Raw genomic sequence first — 22,798 nt, forward strand, 5'->3', positions numbered from 1 at the left:
CTGGCCCAAAACTGTTACAAGTTATGTCAGTATATTATTTTGACCAACCACACACAGTGTTTTCCATCTCTCAGAAGGGCCATCTCATCTCTCAACAACCTCTGTTGCTGCAATGTAAGCAGCTATACTATGTAAGTATAGCTATACTACATCATGTAGTAAGATGCTATACGACATCATTTTCTATTCTGGCACTAGCTCTGACACGGTCTGTACCTGCACCACCTCACCACACAAAGCAAGTGACCATCGAATGAATGCTTATTGTGGTGCTTGTTGGCTTTCACAAGGGAGGTTCTTCAGCTGCACCTCCCAGTTTGCATGCAGCCACGGCTGGATGACAGCGTAGGCCTCCATCCATACTCCAGTTACACCAGCTCTGTTAGATGGATAACTTTATCTTACCTTTGGGACCTGGAGGTCCAGGAAATCCTATACCTGGCTGCCCAACAGCACCTTTTTCTCCTGGTAGGCCAGGTCTACCTGGAAGCCCAGGATTCCCTTTGTCACCTTTGCAAATGAAAACAAGACAAATGTAAATGCAAAGGCTAACTTTTTGGGAATAGAATCATTCTGATATCACTCAAAGATTAACAGACTGCTGTACCTTGGGGTCCAGGGAAACCAGGTGGCCCAGGAAGGCCATCTGCCCCAGGAGGTCCAGGGAGTGATACAGTTCGTCCTGCTTCACCCTTTGCTCCTGTTAATGTAAAGTTGTATTAAGTACAGGAACTGATGAAATTAAACAATGGAGTTTCACCTAGCCAGCAATATCAGTTCACCCATACCATTAAAAGTGACTTGTTATGAAGGATTTTTCGTGTAAGGTTCACCAGAAAACTAGGATGAACCTAAACCATTCCATTTGGCCTAGAAAATTCTTCAAGAAAACTTGCCCTCAAAGATTTGCAATTATACTGCTGAAAGCAAACACATTTAAATTAGAAAGCCTTAAATTCTGGTGATCCTCTAAGCTGTACCACTTAAAGGGCACAATTTTTTAAATTTTTTTTATATATCTTTTAAGCACACTATAGCATTACCTGGAAGGCCTGGTAAACCTGGGGTTCCAGCAAAGCCTCTGTCTCCTTTGTCACCAGGTAACCCTGCAGCACCTATCCCAGGAGGGCCAGGAAAACCTCTTTCACCACGTACTCCAGGGAATCCAGGCTGGCCAGGGGGACCACGTTCTCCTTTCAAGCCAGCTGTACCCTAATTTTTGGAAAGTGTAAGTGTACTTCTTGCCTGACTGGCAAGACAGAACACATCATCCTCTCTGAATATTTTGTAACTTGTATTTAGCATGGGTGTCTGTAATGTTGAAGAAAGCAGATATTTTACTGCTGAGCTCAATGGAAACAGAACTAGTTTCCACGTGGAATAGCACATGGAAATCATACCTAGTGTGTAATGTAGCTAACTGGACCATGTACACCATGTTCCCAGTGCTGGATCTGGGAGCAGATGTGAGCTCCACACTCACATCCACATCCATATCAGTTGAACTCTATTAGTGCAGGATTTTGAAGCATTAGTTTCTACCAGGAGAAAAATACGCTAGAACAGACTTGAATCTTAACAATCTCAACTTGGATAACTGCATTTGTTCAATCATCTCCAAGAGTCAGCTAGATCATTCGCACTAGTACTCACTATCAAGCTGTGAGAAAGGGAGAAAGGAATAAAACTGTTCTCCACATCTACAAATTTGCTTTATAGTCCTGAAGTAACAAGCCATGCTGAATGCATTTGAGTCAGATCACTTATTTGCATGACATGCAAAAAGAAATGGTCAAAATCTAACTCCGAAATAGTCTGTTGTTGAAGGATTGTCTTCCGCACTATTTCCAGTGAAAAAGAAATCTTCCTCTGAGGAACAATGTACTACTCAAGGTAAGGACAAGATGTGGAAAAATGAATGAGGCAAATAAACATAAAGCATTATAGGGCACAAAAGTATGTGAATTCTGATCTGAAAGACAGAATGTATAGGACAGTATGTAAACATACTTAAACACACAGTAGGACAATATGTAAACATCAAGAAACAAACATACCGGTGCTCCTTTTGGACCTGGCGGACCTGGAAATCCATCTTTTCCTGGTCTTCCTTCTCTTCCAGGAATACCTGGTTGTCCTGGGAAACCAGGATCTCCTTTTTCACCTTTCAGGATAGTATCATAAGTAAAATCTCCAGGTTCTCCTTTTGCCCCAGGGCTGCCCATAAGTCCTGGAGTGCCAGGTGGCCCCTGAAATTTTATAAATTCAGATGTCATTAGTTGCTCTACAAACCCTTCAACTGATACAAAAGAAAACAAATATCCAGAAATTAAAGTGTAGACCCAAATCAAGGGAACTACTAAGTTTTTGACTGAGGATTCAAATGAGAATATTTTCCAAGATATAGCAGTGTGAATCAGGAATTAATGCCAATCTTCTTGTCTTAACCACTTTGTCATCTATTATATCACAAATACATCATTTTAGATGGTACATATAAACTTACACCACTTACACAAGAACTGCAGGCCATGACATCAAAAAACTATTCTGAATTTTCTGTAGACTACTCACAGGATTTCAATCATGCATATTAATACAGTATCAACATCAACGTAAATGAGACTTTTTTAAAAAGCATTTTCAGAGTTAAAGTGTCTGCCCCAACCTTTAAATGCTGAATTCTTTTAACACTGTGGAACCCATTTCCCTGATACAAATGCAACAAAAGTATCCCTGCATTTCCATGAGAATTTCTAATACTAGCTGTCCTCGTTAGATCAGCTGGGACCAGTTCATCACTGTGTGGGTGTAACTCAAACTGTGTATTCTACACCCTCTATGTCATTTCCCAGGAACTGTTAACAATAGACCATTTGCAGCAGCTGCCCAGAGCACACCTGACCCCTCAGGCTATAAACTGGGTGTTAAGAAGCCTGTGAGATAGGAGGATGTTCCTATCCTCACACCAATGACTCAGGTGTGATAACTCCCCTCTGGGAAGTCATTAACACCTCCACACCTGCCTGAGGGGTCAGGTCTGCTAATGAGCCACCAAGAATTCAAAAAATATCTGACGACTCACAATCACCTATTATGGAACTCCCCACCCTGGGGGAGGTACCAGGCATTCCCACTGCAACCTGAGTGTATATAATCTTGGGGTCTTGGGACTTCTGGGCCCACTTGTCAGATCCAGAGGAGGACCAGAACCTTGACCAGACTGCAATCACCACCCTCGACCAGACTGCAACCAGCACTCTCACCAAAAAGTCTTCCTTTCCTTTTACTTTAGACTCAGGGGGACCACGTGGGGCTCAGCATGAGGGCCAACGAACACCATTCTGTTCGTGCCCCAGGGTGTTGAGTTATACATCTGGGTTTTGTGGGTTATAACCAATCGTTTGTCTGTATAATCGTATTTATTGTATTATTGTTATTAAATTGTAACTCTGACTTATAATCTCTTTTGAGTTGGGTTCATTTCTCCTGCCAGTTTACCTTTAAAACAGCACACTAGCAGAAGCAGTACTAATACAGGAAAATAATACTATTCCAGTATGAAAAAACCAAACTTAGCCAAAATTGCAGGTTTATACAAGGCCAAGCCATGATTTCATTTCTTTCAAAACCTTTTACATCAACTATAATATTCATCAAATATATTGATTGTATGCAAAATTGAATTGATTATCTTATACAAAACTAAAACATTACTTACACAAGAGCTAAGGCTAATTGAAGGCTGAAAGCTTTTCCCCAGGTAGTTCATTCATGACATTCAGCTGATGCAAACACGTTTTTCTTCATTATTAACATTCATTGATTTTGTACAACTGACAACCAGTAAGGTGGTACTATCAGAATATTATGCACATGCTCAGAAAATAGTTTTGTAAGCTCTCCTGGAAAGAAATTATCTACCTACTGATAAACCTATAGGATTTTCAGAATTTCAATTTTTCCCCTACATATTTTCTAGGACTTATATGAACTTCTGTCATTGGAACAGCCTCTATAATTTCAAGTGAATCAGAGCTACTCACTAAGGTAGTAAAGCACAAACTTCATGGACAATGTCCACTCCTTAAGGTTGTCTGCTTTTCACTTAAACCTGAACCAGAACATGGTCAATGGTAATCTTTTCATTTGTATTGGTGTGTTCTGGATCAGACTCTGATGCTTTGGCATGGCTTTAAATAACATTAGCTTGCAAGCCTGGCTTCTCTGCAATTTCTCCAAGCTAAACTATATGCTGGATCACCACATGGCTGAACTTTGTGAAGCAAAGCAAGCTTAAAAGCATCCAGAACAGCAGCCAGTCCTTGTCTGATTAAAGACATGAACAGAACTTAAGAGGCAATAAAAGTAAAATATAAGGGTGTGGCAAAACATGTGGTGAGAACAAATGCTAGACAACAAAAAAGCTTAAATACATTAGGATGTCTTTCATTTTTTTTCACTGTTTCTTTCATTGATGTTACAGTACATTCAGTCACTGGGTAATACAATGTTATTTGTTTGGTGGACATAGATAATGGACTCCATCTTAGTGAACTTTCATTGGCTGAATTCAGGCATCTAGGTTTTATTTATATTCAGTGGAGGGAAATAGATTCCTTGAGTAATGAACTCATACAGGTGGGGTTTTTTAACTTCTGAAGGTGACTTCTCTCTCACTACTGGTGATGAAGGGAGCTTACATAATTGCAGTGTGTTTTAAAGCTAGTGCACATGAATGTCACTGAGAAATTATATTGCCAAAAGGGATCAGCTGAAAGGAAAGAAATAGCTTTGGGGAGAAAAGGTCTGGTAAGACTCAGTCTACTCACACTAGGAACAGTGTCAAAACTCATGTTATACTACAGGAATGTATATGCTGAGGTAGGTTTGGACAGGAAACCACAGTGTACTTAGGGACACTCAAGTGGACTCTGACAAGATCAAATGTAGTTATGGTAGTACAGTGCTCATGTAGGAGTAATTTGTGTTACATTTTAGACAAGTATTATGCTTCTGGCTGTTCTGCTTCTGATATCTGGCCTTACTGAGAGTCATGTTGCTCTGCGTCAACATAATTTACAAGTAATCATATCAGGATGCTTTCACTGACTTCCTTCATTTCTTCAAAAGTACCTAGCTTTTCTCCTTTAGAGTATACTGCAGACATTTCCCAAAATCTACATGAACAGCCTCAGGACAGAGGACTCGAAGGAATGTTAAGTTTGCCTATGACACTAAATTGAGAGGAGCAGTTGACTCCCTCAAGGGCAGAGAGGCCCTGCAGAGAGATTTCAACAAATTAGAGAGATAAGCAATCATAAACCATATGAAATTTAACAAGGGAAAGTGCCAGATTCTGCACCTGGGATGGAGCAACCCTGAATTTCTGCACAGACAGGAGAATGAGAGGCTGGAGGCCAGCGCTGTGGAAAGGGACCTGGGCGTCCTAGTGGATGGCAAGCCGGATATGAGTCAGCAGTGCCCTGGCAGCCAGGAGGGCCAACCGCGTCCTGGGGGGCATTAGCCAAAGCATCGCCAGCCAGTTGATGGAGGGGATTGTCTCATTCTGCTCTGCACTGGTGTGACCTCACCTTGAACACTGTGTGCAGTTTTAGGTGCCACAATATAAAGAAGACATTAAGCTACTGGAGGGTGTCCAGAGGAGAGCCATGAGGATGGTGAAGGGTCTGGAAAGGAAGCTGTATAAGGAGCAGCTGAGGTTACTTGGTTTGTTCAGCCTGAAGAAGAGGAGACCAAGGGGAGACCTCACTGGGGTCTTCAACATCCTCACAAGGGCAAGCAGAAAGACAGGTACCGATCTCTTCACTCTCTTGACCAGTGAAGAACCCAAGGAAATGGCATGAAGCTGAGTCAGGGAAGGTTTAGGCTAGATATCAGGAAAAGGGTTTTCACCAAGATGGTCTCTGAGCACTGGAACAGGCTCCCCAAGGAAGTGGTCACAGCACCAAGCCTGACACAGTTCAAGAAGCATTTGGACAACACTCTCAGGCATATCATGTGATTCTTGGGGTGTCTTCTGCAGGGCCAGGAGTTGGGCTCTGTGGTCCTGATGAGTCCCTTCCAACTCTGCATATTCTATGATTCTATTACTCAAAATTCAGAAAAACTGCCACAGCAGGCTGTATGCTAATATTAGATTGCTTACACTACACTAGATGGCACTGTCTCTCTCTCAATATATATGAGAGCTAAGAGTTATTATAAATTATTATAAAACAGCTAAGAGTTATTGGAACAATCCACAAGAAGGTCAGGGAATCTGCATCTGTTTCCTGTGAAATCCTACTCTTAACCCAACTCTGCTGCTTAGCTTGCTCAGACAGAAGGTTATGTGTCCCATTGAGTTCACATGATGAACAAAACCAGAAATAAACTCAACATCTGACAGCTCTTTTTTTTACTCTCATAATTCAACCCCACTGCTTCCTGCTTTATTTTATTAGGCATAGTTAATTTTATCATATCCTTGCATTGGTCTGTTTTTGAACAGAACTGTTTACTGATACATCGATTAACACACGTTTTTTGATCGCATTCCTAGTAAGACACAGTATTTGGCAAGGCATTACTTACAGGTACCCCTGGAAGCCCATCAAGTCCAGGTAAGCCTCTTTCTCCCTTGAAACCCGATTGACCTGGAAAACCTTATCAGAGAGACAAAAAATATAGTTTTATTTACTACATGCTTTTACAAATAGCTCATTGTATGTGAATTCTTTGTGACCCTGAAAGTGCCTCATTCCATCCCCAGTTATATCAACATAATGCTGCTAAAGTCAGTGAAGTTTTCTGGATTCATGTGCTCATGTGTTGCATGTCAGCATTCATAAACTCAGAAGCTAATGTTCCATTTGACTTAGGAATGAATTCACCTTACTATTTAGACCTCTCATGTAACCAATGCAGTCTTGAAACTACCTAACTCATATTAATGTTTCTGAATAGCCACACTAGAACAAACATGAGGTATAATATATTTTTTTGCATATGGCACTTCTCTCACACAGCACAAGAAAAATGATTTCTTTTTTTGAGACACAGCATTTGATGCTGGACTTGGGAACGTATGTATGAGTCACTGTTAAGCCTGAGCACATAAGCAAATGGTTCCCACATTATTTTTCACTTCCAGAACCATCTGTGAAAATATTTGGACCACAGTTTGCAAAGATTCTTCACTATGGCCAGTTTCCGTTTCCTTGGTAATTCTTGTTGATTGTTTTGGAAATTTGGAATCAGGTCAAAAATAGGACCCCCCTTTCATTAGTTTCACTAACAATTTGATTAGTAGCACAGAAAGTAGTTAAATTTATCATGTATGCTGCATTTTCAGAATTTAGCCTATGTACCTCATTTTCAGGTAGTTAATGAGTTTTTACCTGCTGGACCTGGTGGCCCTTGTGGTCCTGGAAGTCCAGGAGGTCCCACTTTATCACACAAGGTACAGGCTTCACCTTTGTCACCTGAAAAAAAGAAAACAACAAAGTAAATGAATAAAACTGAAAAGATTTAAGACAACAGCAAGCAGGCACATTCAGGGGCAAATGTCAATTTATTACACTTCATGTAGAAAGAATAAAAATAAACGTGCTACTACTAATTACATGCTTCAAAGAGAATTTCTCAGCAAATTGATGTTCTCTAATTTTTTTAAAGGAGTGGCATGAAAATCAACATAAGTCTTATCCTAGGGATAATATTTAACAGAACAGTTAAAAGGGACCAGGCTGAAAAGAATCAAAAATAAGAAAAGAAATATTCAGTGGGTAAGAGAGGAAATAAAAAGATTAAAGCAGCAAAAGGAGAATTTCTATAGTCAGTATAATTTTGCACTTTTAGAAAAGCAGTAAGCAGAATGAGATTAGGAAGGATCAATCATCACGTAAATGAGTGCAGCTCATTTTTTTAAATGTCCATTTATTCAATGCTGCTAAAACACATGGTTGACAGTTCCTATTTATAGGTGTTATAATTTTATCTTCAATTATATTCATGGCAATGATTCATAAACCATTTTCATTCCCAACTCATCTGACTCTCTCTAATTCTTCATCTCAGAATTCACATCTTAAATTGCAATGAACAGTTCAATTTACACTTCATGGGGCTATACTCAACCTTTTTCTTCTTTCCAGCTCCTCTTTCAGCCCCATGCCATCCTTTATCTCTTCCTAGCAATGTGTAGGTTAAGTGAATTGTAAGAGAAGTTTGTGTCATGCAACTCAATACACAATATCCTTCTTGTATTCACCAGAGATTCAAGAAACACATTCCATGTCCATGACCTATTTATTTAACTAACTTTAAGTATACTTTCTCTGGGCCCAGTCTAATTGGCCCAGCCTCTTTACATACCCAAGCTCCAGGGTACTAAGCATACAAAAACAATCACATTAAAATATTATTACCTTTCTCTCCCATTTCTCCTGGAAATCCATCTCTTCCTGGTAGTCCAGGACTACCTGGTGCACCTGGTTCTCCCTGCTGGCACTGATCAATTCCATCTGCAATGGAAATAAAATAAAGAATATTGTTTTGAAAAGTGCAAGTTTCCATTACAGGGTTGCATTTATGCAATGTCATAGCTGATATGTTACCTATGAAGAGTGATAAGTAAAGATAGCACTTTACTCTTTTATTTGATTTACTTTAAAAAATTTAACTCAAAGTCTGTACTCTGATTCCATATAAAATGTTTAAGAAACCCTGAGAATTAGAGACAAAAGACAGGCTCTGCCATAATAAGGTTACAAACAACTTTCACACAAAATCTATTTTCATTGTAAGCTTTGGCTAAGAAAAGTACTGTAGGTGAAAAACTGTTGTTTTGACCCTAAGGAGAACGGAGAGTATTGATGTTCTGAAGAAATTCATTAACTAGGGTTTTGGTACCCCAACTTCTGTTTTCAACATTTTAGGAAACTTTCTAGGTCAAGAACAGCTTGTTAACATCATTTAACTTCATCATGTCAGCTTCCTGAAAACAAGAAACCTCATATGTTAGGAACTGAAATGGGTAACAAATAAAAATATTTTTCAGGCTTGATATGAGAATATAAATTATGCTTCTTCTGTTTGAGGATATGACACAGGTTCTGGCCCAATGTAATATGACATCACTTTGGCCAAATCCAGTAGTCAAAATGTTAATGTGAAGTTTGGAAAACAATATTTAAAGGAAAACAAATTCTTTCCCATTATGCACTTGAAGAAAGCCAAAGAAGTATCTCGGGAAGGAAAAGAATTAATCAATGACTGAAACATGTTGCATGAAAACAAGAAATTGCTGCAAGAAATTGCTCTTATTTTTAGGATGAGGTAGGATTTAGCTATTTAATTCCATATTCTACATACTGGATTTTGTACTGCTTCATTGGCAAACATGGCAATAACCAGGCATCTTCAACAGTTTTCAAACAAAGTATTTTTGGTTTAGCAATTCCATAGAGAATAATATTCCTTTCAATAGCTTTAAGGTACCTAAAGTATTGTATTAGGGATATCATTCTTGATGTTGAAATGGCAATTTAACTCACAATATCAGTATCACCTATAGCAAAAGTTTTATTTCCATAAAAGACTTACAAACATCAGTTGTAAGGAGCTAATTATCATGGACCACTTCCTCATGTACTTTTGTTATTGCTTCATTGCAGAAAAAAACAAAACATTTTTCTCTTTCAAATTGCTTTATCACAATCTCATAAAACATAGCTGCGTAATGTTGTTAGCATTACTACTAATATTATATTTGTCACATCACTACTAGCTTTTCATTTACCTCTATAAAGCATGTGTTGATCCTGATCTGGTGGGTGGCATCCCTGCCTACACCAGGAGGGTTGGAACTAGATGATCTTTAAGGTTCCTTCCAACCCAAGCTTTTCTATGACTGCATTATCCCCTAAGATAGTTTTATTTTAAAATAAAAACTTCTGGCAGACTAGTTATCACACCTGTTAAGTTTGTTACAAAGACTGATACTGCAGACTTGTGAATTGTGATATTGAAAAGCTATCTTTTATACTAAGAACAATATTAGCATCTGCTATTTTTTTAATTGGAAATCTACAAATATTTCAAGGTTGGCACAATGGGATAGAATAATCATCATCACGGCTAGGCATCGTGAATGAAGATTTGGGAATAAACCAATATGTATTAAGGTCAATTGTTTGGTTATATTGGAACAGTCCACAGCGAACTCTGAAGAAATTTTAAAAACATTTATTTTGCAAAGAATCCTTGTCCCAGTAAGGAAACAAGTGGCCTCCTTCATTGTGGAACAGCTTTTACTTGGTCCATCAACAACTTAGATATGTTTCTTCCACAAAATAGATGCATCCTGATTATAGCATTTATAATCTTGTCTCATTTTTTTTTCTTTTATGTGCATTATTGAGATTTCATTGTGAAAAGCAAGGAAGGGCTTTACCCACCTGTTACGCCTGGAGGTCCTGGTGGGCCAGGCAACCCTGGGGGACCTGGGAAACCATCTCTTCCAGGCATTCCAGGTGAAGGGAATCCTGGAGAACCCTTTTCACCTTTTTCACCTCTCTCTCCAGGGACACCAGGTGATCCTACCCTGTCTGGAAGTGGTCGACCTTTGGAGACAGTAAAATGTATATGAAAAAGTGAAAAATGAAAAGACAACAACACTATCAACACATTAGCTTCCATGGAGTTTCAGAGAAAAAGAAAAAAGGGACTGTATTTTAATTACTGGTGATTCATACAAAATTGAGATTATATACTCACTACAGCTGAGTTACTCACTTCTGTTAGGTCCCTAGATAAACACATCTACTCTCTACCAAGTGCCTTCCTGAGATTTAGCTGAATTCACTTTTGCTGGATAGCAAATAGTGTCAACACAGGAGTCACCTTAGCTATTACACGGGGGTGAACTATTACACACTTTGTTACTTCATAATAAACCAAAACTTAAACGTATCTAGAAAGGGAGAGTACATCTAATAACTCCAGTAAATAAGTAGTCAACAATGCAAGTAGATTTCAGGAACATTATAACCAAAATAGTTTGTAGGAATAATAAGCAAACAACAGCCAGTAAAGACAAGCAGTTAAACAGAGAGAAAAAAACCTAAACATCTCCTTTTAACTATTTGTACAGTCACACAGGTCTTCATATTGACTTATTTCAGTTCACAACTCATCACTAGACTTGATCACTAAACCATTTTGAGTCTTCTGCAACACTGCAGGATGATTTGAAAGTCACAGAAATCTCCATTTCTGTAGGGTAATGACAGACTAAGAGCTGTAATTACAGCTGCAGTATATAGCATCTCCACCCTAAACTGTGAAAAATTTCCTAGAAACTATCTGGCCCTGGCTCACATTAGTTTCTTATTTAGGTCACTGTCAAGATAGAAAATGAAAGTAAAGGAGGCAATAGTATCACTGCAGAATGTGCTAGAATTGGGTTTCCACAGATTATTTGCTTAATTTTTAAAGATCAAATGTCATGGTTTACTTCAAACACTCATACGTATATACATAAAAGCAGTATCATCATGGATGTGAGTATGTTAAGACTATGAAAAAGGCAAATTTTGCAGGCAAAAGAAATAACTTTTATTGATCAAGTGACAGTCAAAAAAAAGAAGGAAGCCTTCAGGAATTACTTTGATCTAGTAAATATTGTTATTATTTCTCTCTGCAAACCTTATTTTATTATATTTATGCAAACACATATAGAGCTGAAGTGAGAGCAAAACAAATGATCTACATATGAGTATACATACTCAGGTATATATGCACACACTCACACACATATTCACATTTAACAACTCTTCTTGCCCAATGGAGCTATGCTCTCTGGGCTGTCTCTGATGGACTATGTACCCTACTTTTTCAATTTCAGCAGAAAGTTATCAGGGCTCTACGGAAAGAACAAGACTGGATCACATCAAAGACACAAGAAAACCTAAGGGTCTACAGGGATGATTAGACTGCTGGAGAAGTCACTGCTTGGGTGTTTGGTAAGGAGCAGCTAAGGAAAATATCTCTCAGGACCCTTCACCCAAGAAGAATACATTAAAAATGTGAAAAAATCAGTGGTCATAGTTTCATACCTGGAGGTCCTGGGATTCCTTGTGCACCAGGGAAACCTTTAGGAAGAGAAGTTTTCAATTAGGCAATGAATTCAGCAATGCCATTGAGAGTGAGCTTTTAGCCCATATTATTTAAATTCACATTCAAGCTATTATATTCTGAATCAAATTTGAAGTTAAATTATCTATGCATATCTGCAAGCACTATATTCAGGGAAAAGACCCTGCTGTGTCCAAACTTCTCTAGTAATTTTTTTTTAAAATAGGCTAAGGTCTGTAACGGGGAAAATGGGAAAGGGAATGCTTGATTTTCTGTTTACGGAAGACTTTTAAAAATTATGCAAATCAATCTTAAGATTAAAAATTAGCTACAGACTCTCATAAAGGGGTCTCAAGATTCTTTGCCTTATTATCCTCTTTAAGTTTGTGTTGATTTCCATATTTCTTAAGTAATCTCACTGGATTATTTAATTGCATAAAAACAGATTCTAGTTTATCATTTTTCATCTATAACTGAAAGGCAGTCTTAGTTAAGATGAGAAGCAGAAGTGTCCTACAAGCTACTACAAAATGTAAAAACCTGAAAGCAATTAAATAAATAACTGGAACATTACACTGTCATATAGAGCTACTGAGCTCACAGACAGTACAAATTTAATTGCCTTTAATAAGAAAACTAAAAGTATAATTTAATCAAAAAGACAAAACAAAATACATACCTTTTTCACCTTTTTGACCTTTCAGTCCAGGCAAGCCTGAAACTCCAGGGTCTCCTTTTTCACCAAAGGTATCTACTGGTCCAGTATCTATCATCTGAATCACAGGACAAAGGCTAGGACACTAGAAATGTGCAACTGTGCCTTCATTTGTATCTCCCCCATCTTGATCCAATGGTACAGAGGTTATATGGTTTTATAACAATTCTGAGCAGTTGTGGTTATATTTGCAATTTCAGTCATAATACAACAACTGCTGTGAGAGGGTTGTAGCTGCTGAGGAATTACCAGAGAAAATAAATATTTCCCATTGTACCAAAATTCCTTCATAGGCGGAGTTACAGGATTAAGTGGAGAGCTTTTACAGCATCTTCCTCAACAAGAATGATGCCAAAAAACCTCAATATGGTCTAAGCACTGGTTTGTATTACCTTTAATTTTAAAATACTATGTTCTGGCAATTTCTGCTAACATTGATCTGAGCATGATATGTAGGATACTAACATTTACAATAAAATATTCATGAAGCATGAACAATTTTTCAAATCAAATTAGTAAATATTGGGAATTTTTCCCCGTGTTGGGGAAGCAGCACCATCAATGATTTATTTGTTGCTGACTAACCCCATTTTTTATTTGAAGTGTTAAAAAAAATTACGAACTGCTCTCCTGGTTTCTTTTTGTGCATAGGGGCTGATTGTGCTCGGGGACTCACTGGACATGGTGAGTAATTGTATTGTGCATCACTTGTCTTTCTCAGGTTTTATTCCTCTCTCTCTCTTTTTTAATCTCCCTTTTCATTATTATTATTACTAATATTACTACTATTAGTATTATTAACTTTATTTCAATTAATACTTAAGGCATGGGGTTTATCTTTTTGCAATTCTTCTTCCCATCCCACCTCAGGTAGGGGTGGTGAGTGAACAAATGGCTGTGGGGTACTTAATTGTCAGCTGCAGTTAAACCACAACCAACTGCAAAGCTGACAGACTTACTCTTTTGAACTCTCTTTTGGATATTTTATTGATTAACAGTGCTTATAATTTTCATAGTCCAAAATGTTTGAAATTCATATTCTTCAAGAGCTCCTTTCCCAAATTTCAAATATACTTTAAAAAACTGTATTCAGTTTTTTCCATTGAGAAAAAATAAGGATGTGACTGATGAGAATGAGATCAGAACATGCATAGTCTCTCTTTTTTCCCCTCATTGTTTGAGCATTTTCACAAAATTTAATTTTATTTTAGGTTTCAAATAAAACACAGATTTATTTTACTTACTCTTCCCGGAGGTCCTGGAAAACCTCGCTCCCCTTTGTCACCCTAAATCAAAATAGAATTTACATTTTAAATCCAAATCAGATTTTTTTTTCCAACAAAATTGGATTTCTTCAACAAATGAACAATTCAATATAGGATCATACAACTTCCAAATGATAAGTACCTGGATCACTATAACAAGCAGAGTTAGTAAATGGTTTGTTTGCAGGCCTGTACTGGTTTGCACAATGTAAAAAGAAACTGGAGTTTTTAGGGAAGTACACTAGTACATATATCAGCTGGGCAAAGAGCTTGTGAAAATAAAGCCTGCATTAATCAATTCATATAAGAGACCTAAATCAAGTATACCTACATTAACTTAATTTTGACTTCTCCTAGTGATGATGCAGCTTAGCAACTTAATATTGCTTTATGTGCAGTCATTGCTTTACTGCACATCTATCTTAACTCATTCTGTGTGAAGGGAATCAAAAGCTGCTACTACACACCTTTGTACCAGGTTCCCCAGGTCGTCCTGGAATTCCAAACCCACCAGGCAAACCCTGTGTGTAGAAGACAACGAAACCAGAAGATAAAAATACAGATGGATCTCAGCCGCGGCAGCATCAAAGCTTTAAATTTTCAAACCAGACACTAATTCACTGAAAGCAACAAATTTAAGTAAACAATTCAGAAGGCTAGAAAATTTCAACCTGTTTTAATACACAGACAAATACACATTTGTTTTGAATGCAAAAAACAGTACTGGAAATTCAGTAAAATACATACAGGTTCTCCTTTTGGTCCTGGTTCACCATCTTTTCCAGGCTTTCCCTGTAAAACACGAAGTTCCACTCTGCTTAAACAGACAACCACATAGACAACATTTCTAAATACTGTGGATGAAATACTAGAACAAAACAATCACTACTGCAGTGCATTAATCCAAGTGTGCTAATGCAGCTAACAGAGCAGAGGATACAAAGCAGGCAAACTGTGAAAGCCTAGTTCTTATATTATCCAACACCCTACAAGATGCCAAATTCAATAAAATCCTGCAAATCTATCACCAGATCCAGGAATAACACAGTGATTTCCCTGTCAAGGAGACTTCAAGACAAAATATATGAACAGCACAGGAAACTGAAACCAGACCCAAAATCTCTTCCCTTCATAGCAATCCCTTTCTATGTATATATACTCTTCAGTTTACTCATAGATATTAGGTAGTTCAGTTTCAGCAGAAGGCTTGGACAGTATTAGGCCTTTGTAGTAATCAGATCATGTGGTAATCTAGTGGTAAAAACCACTTTCCTTACATTGAAAGCTATAATTTCAAATCACATGGCAGATGACAAACTAGAATCCAAAGCTCCCTCCTCCAGAACAAAATTATTAATTATTAGACCACTCTGTTAACCTACAGAGGGGATTAGATTCCCTTGAAGTAATCAACAGATACGTGACAAATGACCTAGATGGACTAACCTACTTTTATTAGCGTTCCTTTCCTCTGCACCAGAAAAGGACTGGTATGTCGGCTTGTAGCCTAACCCACTGGAAGCTGGCTTTTATTTGGTGTCCCAATGCTTAGATTGTATGTGTAGCATAAGCAGTATGAATTTGTCCCATAAACTCAAGAAAATGTATATACTTAATACACAAAGTAACAGTGCATATAATTCAGTCTAAAAAGTAATCCCATCAGTTTAGGTCAAAAAAATTCTGTTTACAACATTGCAATTGAAGGATAACGATACAACAAACATGAAAAGGCTGCCACCATTGAAATGTGCAACTAGTGTCTTATAAAGAAGGGTTACAAGTAAGTTTTAATGACAAATTAAAACTATGATCTGCAAAGCCAAGAAAATCTTCAAATGTACTCTGTGATTGGAAATAATCATATGGTTTAATTCTATTTAACTAGAATATCAGATTTTAACATCTGCTCATCTTTCAAGCCTTATCTTAATTTCAGAAGTAGCCATGATTTCCTGAAGAATTACATATAAAATATCTTAGCAACTTTCTTCAAGGAAACAGAAACTGAAAAATATATTTTTGAAAAGTTCAGATGCTCTAGTTTCCAAAGCCAACATCTCTCCATTCTTCCAGCTTCAAGCTCTCATTTACAGTAATAATAAAAATACATATGTGATAGCAAAGATAATCCCACCATATATCTTTACTGACAGGATAATAGAACATCTGACTTTGAAGTAGAGTAGAAAGGGAGATTTTATCTTTTTCAGATTGAAGTACAATTCAATGCCTATAGAGGTGCTGGGCCTAACAGTTTAGGAAGACCCACAATTTGAAAAACTCATACTACTTTAGATGCATTTGAATGTAGAAAATGTACAATTTTTCTACCAGCTCAGCTATGAAAGATACTGCATGACTCATGCAGAAGCTGTATGGATGAGACTATATGATATAGGTCGGATTAGGCAAATGTAATAGACTTTATGGCCTCAAGTATCCAAAGCCAGGCAAGAAACCAGCAAGCAAAAGTATTTTAGTCACCTAAACTTTTTGCTCCATTCATTGTTTTTGTAAGGAACTGTACTTTTAGGCTAAGCAGGGTTATTTTGTTGATTGCATGTGAGAGTATTAGAAATAAATTCAACATGTTCCATTTAGCTAAAGTCACTCCAAAAGAGTGATCTGTTTTGTTTTGCTTTTCCTTCTGTTCTGGAATGACTTAATTTTGCTTCAGTTGGGATCCATGGGAGTTTTGCCTTTACCTTCAGCACCACGAGCTACTGTTGAGTGTCTTTAGTAATCTGAAACATGTTACATACTAATATTACTGCATGTTATTACTACCTTTATTTCTATACTGGTCCTACAGCAAAACTTGCTTCTTTGAAATATACCAAATTTGCTGTTCAACTAATGGTTACCAAGTTTAATCAGCTCATGGAAACAATACAATAAAACTGCAATTATGGTATTGATAAAGTTGAGTATACTTACACGTGGACCAGGCTGTCCGGGTTCACCCTTTTCTCCTTTGAAGCCTGAACCTGGCAATCCCTGGAAAACAAATACTCACCAGATTAAAAATACTGTCAAATTCCAAAGTAAATTTACTTCTATCTAGTAGCTGTACAGATATTCAGTGCCATTATCATATTCTTTACAATTTTTTATAGTAGCAAAAAAAACTACACAGTACTCACTGGGATTCCCTGTTCACCCTTTTCACCTGGATCACCCTAATGAAATTATAAAAAAAAAGGTGGATTAGTAAACAAAACCTTAACCATTTTTCATTTAGGTTGTAAATAATTCTTTGTACCAGCAAAAGCACATTTAATCCTGTTCTCCATTTCAAGAACTATGCCTAATAGTAGGATGTGCAAGAATTTTGACAAACACAAAATGTGAATCCATTAAGCTAGTTTATTTTACTAGTATATATCGCTTAGACTGTTTAATTCAATAATTGAAAAATTCATTAGCACTCAGATTTCATGAATGTGATTCTGTATATGAAAAGTTGAATATACTTAATTCAAACTTACTACTTTCTTCAACCAATACTTACTACTTAATTCAAACTTTTAGAATATTTTTATAATATCCTGTGCTTATCAATCTTCCTTCCTCAGAAAGTCATCTGCTGCGTGAATTACTTTTTTTATGCAATTACTGATGCATTTACCATTTATCATATATTTTTAGAGAGACTTCTAGAATAAGCTTCAAAATTCATGCATGATGAAAAACAGGAAGAAATTTTTGAAAAATTTGCTCTAGGTGAATTCATATTTTTTTTCCTGTTTCACTTTTGTTTGATAATTCCTATTGATCATATTTTAATGAAGAGTATAAGAAGTCATTTAACATTTAATCATTTAACATCTCACCTTTTCTCCCCTTATGATTTCACTCCCTTTTTCTTTCATATGTGGTGCTGGTCCTGGAGGTCCTGGGGGGCCCCTTACTCCTTGTTCTCCCTGTCAACAGCAAATCCAGGATAGTCTATTGAAAACAGCATGACTCTGAGATCAAACATTATGAAGACCAATAACATTAAACAGAACTGCCACTTGCTTTTAAAAATATAGCTGTGTTTTGAAAAAATTTTAATTTCAGCAAAATTAGTGAAAGGATTACATACGTAGTTACAGACAGAGAAAGATCTCTTAATCTACTCTTAGGGATAGCTTGATCAACACTGAATATCAGGAACATATCCAATTAATTACAACAATAGTACAAAGTTTTTTAGTGATTACTTTAGGAAGAAGGAGATTAGGAGGAAAGAGGTCAGGTATAGAAAGTCAATGCCTAAACAGAAATGTTAGTCAAAGTTTATAGTGTTCCATCAGCTTTACAACTGTCCATAAAGGTCAACTTCAAGATGACAACTGTGGATCATACTTTTTTAGTATGTATGTGTCCATTGCAGGGTCAAAATCTCCTTATATAAAGCAAAAGCACTATCTTTTACAGTAAAACACCTCCCAAAAGGCTTGATACATTTCTGTCAAGCAATAATGCACAGCAATACCATTAATCTTTTGCTAAAGACAAACCTGAGGAGTACAGGAAATCTCCACACACTTCTATGACCAACATTTTTCAGTAAATTTCATGATAACAACTTAATTTCCACTACGTGTCATGTCACAAAAAATTCTATCCATTGGGAATATTGTGGCTCAAAATACATAAATAAGGTGGTAGATTAAAAAAAACCCAAACCTACCTAAGTAATATATTTTACTTATACTCCAAAAGCCCTCTGTCAATGACAGTCACGAGAAGTTTCTGGAGAAGTGCTCAAATATGTTATGAATTTACTGAATAGCCCTTGACTGCATGCAGTTCTTGGCTCCTGGAAACACAATGTAAGGCACTTTGGCCCAGACCTCTCAGTGTGAGAGGTGACAGATTAAACCTCACATGTAATACCTCCCATTTGATGCTGAGTAAGAGAATAAATGGGATCCTGGAGCACATCTTTTGGCTTAGATTCATTCAAAAGTAAACCCATCTGTGTGCTCTGAAACCTCTTCCTGGTTGTGGCAAAACACAGTAAAAAGGGACAACTGAAAGTTCTGCTTCAAATGTATACACTACCAAACCAAACTAAGGCAGACAGGCCCACAAGAGTCCTATCACAGTGAATTATGATCATTATGAACAGCACATTAAATCTCAACCCTTGGAATTAAATTGATTTCAAAAAAATCTCATGGTGAGTCCTAATATACAGAGTAAATGTTTCTGCCTATTTCAAATTGAAGTAGTTTTCCAGTCACAGCTGGAAAACAGGATAGTGACCTAAATCAGGTATAACATTAACAAATTCTGTGACTGTTCATGACTTTCATTCATTTAGGTGTAGTTACAGATTTACTCAAGTCTTCCAAAAATTACAATGCTTATTTTCTCTGTTGATTGATTCCAACAGTTTTCTTTATTTAAAACAAAGTATCAAAAATATTTCTGACAGTTGTTCACTAGAAGTTTACAAGAGACCTACCTTTTCACCTTTGGGACCCTGAAAGCCCAAGCCCATGTAGCCCTGAAAATGTAAATTATACACACTTAATCAATCTCTACCAGCAGTGCATACATGCATATATATACACATATGAAAGCATTTTGTACATGTCAAACACTAAGAGAGAATATAAAAGACAGAATATGTCTTTAGAATGCATGTGTGAAACAAACAAGTAAAGTCCTAACCTCCCTTTTTTTAGCCATCACAGCAACTTGTGACAAAAAACTGAAATTTATCAGATAATTTTATTGTCAATATGTTCTTTTTCCCAACACTTTTGCGAAAATGTTTACATTTTAAAATGAATTCGAATAACCATAGAATGTTGTAATTACTACTGATTTCATCAAATGAGATAACAGAGCTAGAAAAATTTGAAAAAATTATAAATCTCTCTTTATGATGTCCATTAACACATAGAAATAGATCTCCAAAAAAAAAAACCCCACTCCTTTAGGATCACTAGTTTCCAGAGTTTGGGGAATTTGGTATGCCAAATAAATAAACAGATAGGCTTAACATTTATAATAAAGACTCTTACCTTCTCACCTGGGAGTCCTGGTGGCCCTGGGGGACCCTACAAGACAATATATTTTAGCATGCATATGCATACAATACAGTAGGAGTAATGCCTTATTCTATGAAAAGAGTAAAAAGGCAAATCTTTTAATTAAACCAAGATAAAAAGTCTTTTTCTGTTACCATGCATAATTCTTAGAATAAAAACAACTTAGAATAAAAAATAACAACAAAGAGAATCTGTCTGCAATATCACATTAATTACCATAACAACAGAGGTTGATATCCTGCTTCCATGGTACTCCTTACTGCAGCTACCCATAAGAACAATCTCAGAAAACATTTGGGTTTAGGTCTGGCTGCTAGGTTTGTAGTTTATTTTTTATAAATTAAGCTGGGGAAGAGAAGACAGGAGGAATCACAATTAGGCTGTCCCCCACAAAAATACTCTCCAAGAGTGCAAGAATAGAGGATGACTGTAGGAGCATCTGCTAATGAAAACCTGTGTTGCCTAGTAATTTCTGCCATGGTAGAGTTCCAGAGGCTAAACCACAGGCCTGGAACCACAGGTTACCTTTCCCAAATCCCAACCAAGACCTGATACACACACCTTCCAGAACATTCCTATAATAGAACATTCCTTTACTCTAAAAGTAAAGTTCAAATCACCATGAGAGGAAACTTACTGGCTCTCCTGGAGGACCTTGTGGCCCCATTGGTCCCTGAAACCCCGAAGTTCCAGGTGGACCCTATGAAAAATTCAAATGGCATCATAAAAAAGTGATATTTGTTTCATAATTTCATGATACTGATTTCATTCTAATTGAAACTCACTAGTATTCAAACATCTTTTAGACTTACAGGTAGTCCAGGTTGGCCAGGAAACCCTTTATCACCTTTTAGCACACCAGAGGGTAAAAGACCAATCACTTCACCCGGATCTCCCTATAATAAGAAAAGAAAAAGAATACTTGAACATCAATTCAAATACATTCAAAACCACTAATATTGAGATGAGAGGAAAGTTGGAGCTATGTCTTGAATCATTTGGAAAGCTGACTTTAAAAAAAATCACCTTACTTCTTTTAATTCAGCTGACATATAGCAAGACATATTACAAGTTAAAGCCTTAATTGCCAAACATTCTTTAAAGCCAGTTAAAGAGATTCCAGTACCAAATCTTCCTTCCTACTTTCATTTCCTATATCATAATGGGTAGGCAGAATGATTTTTCTGCCAAATCTATCACTAATACAGTGTCACCACACAACTGGAGCATCTGACCTGGCTGCTAGGAGAAGTGGTAACCTCACAATCTCTTTCCCAGGCTGAGACCTTCATGCTTATACCTAGTTTTGACATAAAAGTCATTTTCTCAAAAAAAGGAATCTACTTAGTCCTACTTTAGAAAATTATTCTGATCATTATCCACTTTTTGTCTCTTTTTTGATAGTAAAAGATCCCATTTTTCCTGCATTTTTATACAAAGTTGGAGTATTGTAAGTGGTTTTATTTCAGATGTGTACCTACGCATACACACCTAGGAAAGAAACATTCGAGTATTTAGTGTTTATAGATTAAGTCAATTCCTTCCATGTAAGAGTAAGATATAACTTGGGTTGTCATGTCATAACAAATCCAAGATTACTTTTAGACTTATATTTAGCTTACAGTTTCAAATAACATCTGTTAATTTTAAAGAGCAAAAGCTCTCTGTTGTCATTCAATGCTTCATTTTCCAGTTCACAAAACGCACTCAATACCTAGTTAGCTAGTCTGATTTTTTTTCCTTTATGAAAACTGTTTAGTATGTGTTGGAAGCTTTTCATATTGTGGAATATATGATCTTCTTTCGCAAATATTATCTACGTGAAACTATGTAGATAAATCAAATGTTAACATAAAAACAAATGTTTGAATCATAAAACCTATCTAAATCTTTATATACAATTAGGTGGCCACCATATTGTTTTTACATAATTAATGATATGTACTACTTTTTTTCTGTTGTAATCCATATAATACACTTTTAAGACCTTCATGGAACAACACAAATGTTAAATTGTTATCAACTGGAGTTCACACCACTGTCTTTATTTAGTGGGGTTGCAGAACAGAGTACAAAGTGAAACACGGCAGTACAACTTTTCAGTCCTTAAGTAAGGAACTGCTGGTCTTAGAGAGTGTAAACTTCACCCAAATTCTTATTGTTAGAAGTAGGATATAAACACAGAGTAAAACGTACCTTCATTCCAGGAGGTCCTGGGGGTCCCTGTGAAAAAAAGACATATTTGATGTCATTGCTCCTCAGTGTTGTATATTTTACATCTTATACTCTGTATCATTTCATATAGTTATATTTGAATTTCTAGAATCAGGGTTGAAAAAAGTGAATCAAGCAGAAAAGAATCTACTTACTATACTCCCAGTCAGTCCTGGTAAACCTGGGGGACCTACTGGACCTCTTTCACCCTAAGGGGAACAGAGAAATCAGGGTTTTTTGGGAACATATGCTTGAGAGATGTTTTTATTTCAACACAGAGATGCTGTTATAAACAAATGTAAATTTCACCTTTGTGCCATTACATCCTGGAATGCCAGGTGGACCAGGAGGGCCATCTTGTCCAGGAATGCCCTAAATGAAACGAAAGCAAAGAAATTAACAATATTTGT

At 36.8% G+C, this 22,798-nt stretch overlaps 1 protein-coding gene across 1 annotated transcript in view; it reads right to left on the reverse strand.

Annotated features, from left to right (window-relative positions):
- The window catches only part of COL4A1 (collagen type IV alpha 1 chain), a 127,511-nt gene that overhangs the window by 35,090 nt on the left and 69,623 nt on the right, over nucleotides 1–22,798 (reverse strand). The window contains exons 6-28 of the mRNA XM_032680323.1: nucleotides 22,698–22,760; nucleotides 22,544–22,597; nucleotides 22,371–22,397; nucleotides 20,987–21,070; nucleotides 20,812–20,874; nucleotides 20,148–20,183; nucleotides 19,583–19,624; nucleotides 17,958–18,047; nucleotides 17,268–17,303; nucleotides 17,062–17,121; nucleotides 14,869–14,913; nucleotides 14,589–14,642; nucleotides 14,101–14,142; nucleotides 12,821–12,914; nucleotides 12,123–12,158; nucleotides 10,464–10,628; nucleotides 8,433–8,528; nucleotides 7,404–7,487; nucleotides 6,598–6,668; nucleotides 2,058–2,249; nucleotides 1,044–1,212; nucleotides 608–700; nucleotides 406–510 (exon numbers count right to left, since the gene is read on the reverse strand). Of these exons, the coding sequence (XP_032536214.1) occupies nucleotides 406–510; nucleotides 608–700; nucleotides 1,044–1,212; nucleotides 2,058–2,249; nucleotides 6,598–6,668; nucleotides 7,404–7,487; nucleotides 8,433–8,528; nucleotides 10,464–10,628; nucleotides 12,123–12,158; nucleotides 12,821–12,914; nucleotides 14,101–14,142; nucleotides 14,589–14,642; nucleotides 14,869–14,913; nucleotides 17,062–17,121; nucleotides 17,268–17,303; nucleotides 17,958–18,047; nucleotides 19,583–19,624; nucleotides 20,148–20,183; nucleotides 20,812–20,874; nucleotides 20,987–21,070; nucleotides 22,371–22,397; nucleotides 22,544–22,597; nucleotides 22,698–22,760 (1,801 nt within the window). The remainder of the gene's footprint in view (nucleotides 1–405; nucleotides 511–607; nucleotides 701–1,043; nucleotides 1,213–2,057; nucleotides 2,250–6,597; nucleotides 6,669–7,403; nucleotides 7,488–8,432; nucleotides 8,529–10,463; nucleotides 10,629–12,122; nucleotides 12,159–12,820; nucleotides 12,915–14,100; nucleotides 14,143–14,588; nucleotides 14,643–14,868; nucleotides 14,914–17,061; nucleotides 17,122–17,267; nucleotides 17,304–17,957; nucleotides 18,048–19,582; nucleotides 19,625–20,147; nucleotides 20,184–20,811; nucleotides 20,875–20,986; nucleotides 21,071–22,370; nucleotides 22,398–22,543; nucleotides 22,598–22,697; nucleotides 22,761–22,798) is intronic.

Source organism: Chiroxiphia lanceolata, chromosome 2 (genome assembly GCF_009829145.1).
Source record: "Chiroxiphia lanceolata isolate bChiLan1 chromosome 2, bChiLan1.pri, whole genome shotgun sequence".
Classification (NCBI taxonomy): Eukaryota; Metazoa; Chordata; class Aves; order Passeriformes; family Pipridae; genus Chiroxiphia; species Chiroxiphia lanceolata.